At 36.8% G+C, this 6,444-nt stretch overlaps 1 protein-coding gene across 3 annotated transcripts; it reads left to right on the forward strand.

Annotated features, from left to right (window-relative positions):
- The first annotated feature begins 359 nt into the window (after positions 1 to 359).
- LOC113308815 (SURP and G-patch domain-containing protein 1-like protein) lies at positions 360 to 5,564 on the forward strand. 3 transcript variants are annotated; one of them, XM_026557269.1, is made up of 9 exons: positions 360 to 524; positions 1,118 to 1,635; positions 2,421 to 2,547; positions 2,710 to 2,816; positions 3,357 to 3,527; positions 3,960 to 4,100; positions 4,243 to 4,416; positions 5,012 to 5,190; positions 5,284 to 5,564. In XM_026557269.1, exons 2-9 carry the CDS (start codon positions 1,239 to 1,241, stop codon positions 5,308 to 5,310), a joined length of 1,323 nt encoding a protein of 440 aa, XP_026413054.1. In that variant the 5' UTR covers positions 360 to 524; positions 1,118 to 1,238; the 3' UTR covers positions 5,311 to 5,564. The 3 variants fall into 3 exon arrangements, with proteins under 3 accessions (XP_026413054.1, XP_026413052.1, XP_026413053.1); XM_026557267.1 differs by having other exon boundaries at positions 366 to 524; positions 4,237 to 4,416; XM_026557268.1 differs by lacking the exon at positions 360 to 524 and having other exon boundaries at positions 541 to 1,635; positions 4,237 to 4,416.
- Positions 5,565 to 6,444: the final 880 nt, after the last annotated feature.

The raw sequence follows: 6,444 nt of genomic DNA on the forward strand, positions 1-6,444 counted from the left end.
CAGATATGTACTCAAATTTGTAAGAAGTGTAGCAAATATGTACTCGAATTTTTAAGCAGTGTACCAGATATGTACTCAAATTTGTAAGCAGCGTAGACACACACGTCTGGTAGTAATGGGCATTATGGACATTTCCATGTTTTAATTAATTTTGGACCTCCAGATAAAAAAAAAATCCGGTTGGACCCTTCTATAAATAACTATATGGGCCTAGGACCAAACAAGAAATTTTCCATTATACAATTCCCTCCTGCCAATGTAGCCCGACTTTTCGGTAGGCAGCCAGAGGAACGGTGCCAACAGTAAGGGTAAAGATCTCACGAATAGGAGAATGGGCTATTCATGCTGTATAATAAACTCCAATAAAATAAAAAGAATTCCCCAAATAAACTCTCAAAGTGTTCGGTGTGCTGTTTCACATCATATCATCCATCGTCTTTGTCACGAACTTGTGAATCTCCAGTAATAATCGATAAGGGCTTTTGAAGATCTCTGAGATTTCAGTTTTTCTTTCTACGATCAAGGTATAGATTAGTATATGATCTCCTATACATGTTTAGATTTATATTCTTCTTTTAAGGAGTTTTTTTTTGGAATTTGTGTTCTGTTGTTATCTCTAGGATTAGGGGAAGCAGATTTAAAATATTTTTGGGTTTTCACTCTATTTATGAATCTGATTTTGATCAGTTTGTATCAAATATTTGTTGGATCCTCAATTTAAAGAATTTTCAATGAAAACTGTTACTGCATCTGTATACTTTTTCATGGTCAATTTTTTTTTTCTTTTTCTTTTATTATCTTTAGTTTCCTGTAGAAATTGATAAATATCAAGGATAATTAAAGAACTCAAAAGTAAGGTAATTTGTCCGTGCGTATGTTTGAAAATTGTATGTTTTAGGCGATGGATGGTTTTGATTTATGTTGCATGCAAGAAAAAGGTCAACTTTCGTTTTAGTATTGGCTTCTGGATGAAGTTTGGGTGGTTCTGTAATGGTTGAATTAGGTTTCAAGTGGAAGTTCCACCTTTTATTTTTGTATTTTGATGATAGACGTTATTTATGTTATTATAGTCATATGAAGTTGCTCTTTTTTCTGATAAGAAACCTAAGCAATGCAGCTAGTCCGGATTCCAAAGATTGGCGAGTGAAGTTACATATCAAAGCCGTCGGTTATTTGAAAGGATCACTAGTTACATAGTGGATTTTGAATAAAGGGGTGAAGGCTATTTTTTTCTAGCTATGGAGAAACGAGTTGATTCCAAACTTTTTGTTAATGATGGTTCATTTATGGAAAGATTTAAGCAGCTGCAACAAGGTCAGAAAGTGAAGGGAGCTGCAGCAGAGGAGTCCCATTCAGGGATGAGTTCATCTGGTTCGAAACACAATGTTGAAACTAATAAGGTGGCTTTGGATTTAAAAGGAGACAACAAACGAAAGCTGAACCCTGGTTCTTCAAGTGGTAAGCTAGCATTCAGCTTGAAGCAGAAATCAAAACTTGTTGCCGCTCCAATTAAATTAGGTGCAGACGAGGATGAAGAAGAGGGGGATAGAGGAAATGATGTAAATGATAATTCAAAACGGCAGAAGTTGGAACCCGTTGTTACAGCGGATAGATCATTAGAGAAAGGGGATGTTGGTAAATTTCCTTTTAGTACTTTTCCTTGCCTGGTTACATTTGGAATGCATTTTGTGTTATAAAGAAGCACATATAATTTTCTTAACAACCCGACCTGAAATTGATGTTAGGTGAAAGATGGAAGCGACCAATTTACTTTTTAGATTTAATGGCATAAGAATCTCAACTAAACTGTGTCCTTATTGCATGGAGTGCCTTGAGCGTGTTGCTGTATTCTCCAATTAAAACTAGAATATGATATCCTTTAGTCTCACATGTGGTCTAGTACTCTAGGCACATATATTTTGGCTCTAGTTTTATGAAGCACTAGTACAGTAGTGTTTTATATCTTGATTCTGAAAATAGTAAATTTACAATAAAGTCTCTATTCTCTCCCCATGTCATTGTGCGTTGTAGAAAGGCAAACAATAGAATCCTCAAATATCTCGTATGAGTCATGACTATATGAATGTTAGTTTAGTTTGCATGTTGTTGCTTTAGTCCGGCAATATTATGCTGGATTATTCTGAGAAAATTCATTGAGGGTATGGTATCTCCTCTTCAGTTTAGCATACTGAGCATAGAGATTCACATGGGAATCTGTGTTCTCTTTCTTCTTATATTGATGGATGAAGAGAACAAGACATTCTTGAAAGTTTCTTGTCTCATGAATGCAGCTTATGAATTGTATCTCTATCAACCTTGGTGGAAAGACAGCATTGGAAAATGTGGAACGGCCTGCTAAGAGTAATTTGCATTCACTTGTCCATCTCTTGGTATTAACCAGTTCTTTAAGTGCCATGCAGCACCATCTCCCCCAAGCGATCCTGAAGTGAAGAACGTTGCAGACAAATTAGCAAGTTTTGTGGCTAAGAATGGAAGAGAGTTTGAACATGTTACAAGGCAAAGAAATCCTGGTGAAACACCTTTTAAGTATGTTCTCTAGTGGTCTTTTATCTTTCTTTCTTTTCTTCTTTCCTTTTGTTTTCTTTATGTTAATTTTTATCTTATTTATAACCATGAAAGGATCTAAAAGAATCTGAAGTGATACTTGTATTACTGAGCCATTATTACTATGTCATAATTTTTTTGTAGGTTTCTGTTTGATGCTAGCTGTGCGGATTACAAATACTATGAGTATCAGCTTATTGAAGAGGAAAAAGCCCTTGCCAAAAGTAGGGATGGTCAAGTTTCACACAGTGGTTTGTACTCTTTATTCATCGTTCTCTAGCCTCTTAAATGTCTGTTCCCCCCAATACTTAGACATCGTAATGCTGTCATTGATCATCTACTGCGTAGTAGTTGTCTTGGATGAGTTATTCACATCCACAACTGTGAAACCTTGCGCTTTGCTTGGTAATGAGTTCCATGAATTTTGGAGTTCTTTGACATTTGATGTCAGATTTGGGCTTTGCGTATCTGGCTATTTATGATTGGGTTTTGATTTGTACCCAACTAGAAATCATCCATGAATAAAATTAGGAAAGGGTGCTTGTAAGTTGTGTGGTGCTTATTTTCTTGATTGAAGGTCGTTCAGTGCCTAGCTCCTCGTATTACCAGTAAAATAAGTGGGAACACATAGTTTTGATTTGTAAGAAAATACTGCGACTTATTTATGGTTCCCTGGCTTGCACTAGGGTCATGTTGAAATGTCCTTTAATTGGATTTGGGTTCCATTTTTGCACCTGTGCATTTGGATTAAGCTAATAAACTATATTTTTCCCTTTCTTTCTGAATATCAGCCAGCACAATTTCTTCAGTTGCTAGAACATCGACTGGCGGTCAGAGGATTCCTCTTCAACAACAATCTGATTATCAAATTCCAGCCTCAGCTCTCTACGAGGCTAGTGAGGAAAGTAGATCTTCTTTTGCTTCAAATCAAGCATCATCTGTAGGAAGAACCCCATGTTATGGTGTGCATGTTACCCTCTCTCTTTACCTTTTTTTTTGATTACCCATTGCTTGTGTGTGTTACCAGATGCTAGTATCAGTTAGGGGGTAGACCTTTACACCAATTCTGGATGCAAAATGTTTACGATTGCATATCTATGGGCCATAGCACTATGATATAACCCTTAACTCCAGATTGTTAATTTTTTATATGAGTTACTCCAGTAGGCTAGTTGTTTTTCTACCATGACCCTGTTTCATGTGTTTACAAAGTGAGGCGTATTATTGATCCTTTATTACGGGAACTCACAATGATATGGCCAAGATCAGCCAAATCGGGATTTAATCTGAAAGCATTATGATAGTAAATATATAATTTTCCTTGTGAAAAGTGTTCATCTATCAGTTTCTTGTTTCAGTCTATTTTCTGAAATGATCTATTTTTCCATTTGTAGGTGGATCTAGTGCATCTTCAGCTGCAGATCCTGTTGCGATGATGGAATTCTACATGAAGAAGGCTGCACAGGAGGAGAGGCGGAGGCAGCCTAGACAGTCAAAAGATGAAATGCCTCCTCCTGCTTCTCTCCAAGGTCCAGGTAGTTATGAGTTTGCTCTTCTCTATACTCTTTTGTTGTATAGAAATTCCTATAGTTGATGTTTTTGTCTGAAAATTACCAATTAAAATCTTTTCTTGTTTCTCTCTATCAATTTTTTTGTTTTGTTATGAAATAGCTCCAGGCAAAAAGGGCCATCACATGGGTGATTACATACCTCAAGAAGAATTGGAGAAGTTCATGGCAAGCTGCAATGATGCTGCTGCGCAAAAAGCTGCAAAAGAAGCTGCTGAGAGGTCTAAAATCCAAGCCGACAATGTTGGGCACAAGCTTTTGTCCAAAATGGGTTGGAAAGAAGGTATTTTCTCTTTTGAAGTTCTTTCCATCAATGTCTTACGAGTAACACCACCAGCAGGTGCTGATAGGTTAAACTTGTCAACATTTGGAGTTTCTGTATTCAAATTATGATTTTGTTTGATCACTTGGATAAATGACAATTTATTACCCATGTACACTAAGTAGCCCCTGACCTTCAGAATTCTGTACGTGTGCATTTCAATTTTGGAGTTTTGCTGATAACCCTTGTCGCCTGTTATTGGAGTTATTTAGCTTATACTTCAGTAAGTCTGGAACTACTCATCTGCAGTTTCTGTTGAGGTGTGCCGGTTTAGTTCTTAGTAAATGGTATTAGAGCAAGGGTCAATTCCAGGGTTCTATTCCTAAAAAGGGTGTCCTCTATGCACACCTGTCCTCTATCTTAGATTTGACTGTTCTCGAACAATGTTCTCTGACTCGTGTCAAGCAATTAATACTGGTGCAAACAGTAAAGAGAGCCCATCATAACTTGCTTTCTGTTCAAGTAGTTTCGCTGTATATAGCTCTACTGGTCACATCCATGGGGTTACTAATGTCAAGTAATTGCCTCTCTTGAATGTGCTGGATTTTAATTGAAGGTGAGGGTCTGGGGAGCTCCAAGAGTGGTCGTGCAGATCCCGTCTCTGCTGGAAATGTGAAATTGAACAACTTGGGTGTTGGAGCTGTAAAACCTGATGAGGTTAAACCCGAAGATGACATTTATGAACAGTATAAGAAGAGGATGATGCTTGGTTACCGCCACAGGCCTAATCCTCTGGTAATAAAAGGCACATAGCAACTGTTTTTTGTTTTTTTTTGCTGAAAGTAATTGTGCCTCATTGACTGACTATATCCTTTGGTTAAAATGCAGAACAATCCAAGAAAGCAGTATTACTGAAGGTTCTGTTCCATTTGGGATTTTGGGGGGATGTTTTGTAACATTGTTTTTCAGAATACTACAAAAATAGAAAGACTCTCTATCCTTGTAAGTTAAAAAGGTTGGCTGATGAAAAGTATCATTTCTTCTATTCATTCTGGTCTGTATTGTGGGAAAACTGATTGATTCATTCCTTAGTCATAATGTCATATACTACTAGCTGAAAGAAATGATAGTCGAACACCTTCTGTTTTATGTGAAGTTCTCTGTAATGGTAAAAGTAAGTTAAAGATTTCATCTGGATCCGGGATGACAGCTAAACTAAACATGCTTTAGGAAAAATACCCCCAGTGTAACTTACTAGAGTAAAATAGAATTAAACAGAACATGTGTGGAAGTAACTGCGTTTTTGTGAAGTTGGAGCAGCTATCCTGGGAATGGCTGGTTGCATATGTTAATAAACAACCGTTAGTCTTGGCTAAAAGATCTTTGTGCCCATTAAAGTTCATCTGATATTAGAGAGGTGATTTGATATTTGGTTTGACTATGTTTTGTCACATCGTGGACTTCTTTTAGGCCGATAGTCCCTTCTCATCCATTTGTTTTAGGTTTAGTTGTTGATTTCTGAATTCAGCATTTGTTACGGTTGGGGTAGATTTAAAAAAACAAACAATGCCATTCATCAATTCCCCAAAAAATCTACATCAATCATATACGGATCCTGAACAAAAGCCAGATTGTGGAACATACTTGTGATGTGATTGATGTCATGGTGATAATGTTCGATTATTCTCTCTATATTCCCATAAGATAACAGTTAGAATGGGAAAGGCATAATCCTCATCTGTCGAAATTCGAACTTGACTTGAGGTTCTTATATTATTCCTTGTAGTTTGGAGAAAATGGAAAAGAACATATATAATTTGTTTTCAAACAATGTTGAATGTTTATATTCTTTATGAAGACATCAAATGACGTATACCATACAGGCTTCTCTGAATAAAATTGACGGTAAATACCACCTGATCACCAACTTTGTCTTGATTCGCATCCTTCCCTTCCCTGAAGGCCTGAACTTTGTTAGCTTTAATGCGTGCGTGGGTGCGTGTTAGCTAGATAATTGACTTTCTTTTTTCTGTTTGTTTGATGAATCTA

Source organism: Papaver somniferum, chromosome 9, assembly GCF_003573695.1.
Source record: "Papaver somniferum cultivar HN1 chromosome 9, ASM357369v1, whole genome shotgun sequence".
NCBI lineage: Eukaryota > Viridiplantae > Streptophyta > Magnoliopsida > Ranunculales > Papaveraceae > Papaver > Papaver somniferum.

Coding starts and splice junctions, on each gene's coding strand:
- LOC113308815 (XM_026557267.1), top strand. CDS start 1,239: ATGGAGAAACGAGTTGATTCCAAACTTTTTGTTAATGATGGTTCATTT. Junction 2,548..2,709: donor CCTGGTGAAACACCTTTTAA/GTATGTTCTCTA, acceptor ATTTTTTTGTAG/GTTTCTGTTTGATGCTAGCT. Junction 4,101..4,236: donor TGCTTCTCTCCAAGGTCCAG/GTAGTTATGAGT, acceptor GTTATGAAATAG/CTCCAGGCAAAAAGGGCCAT.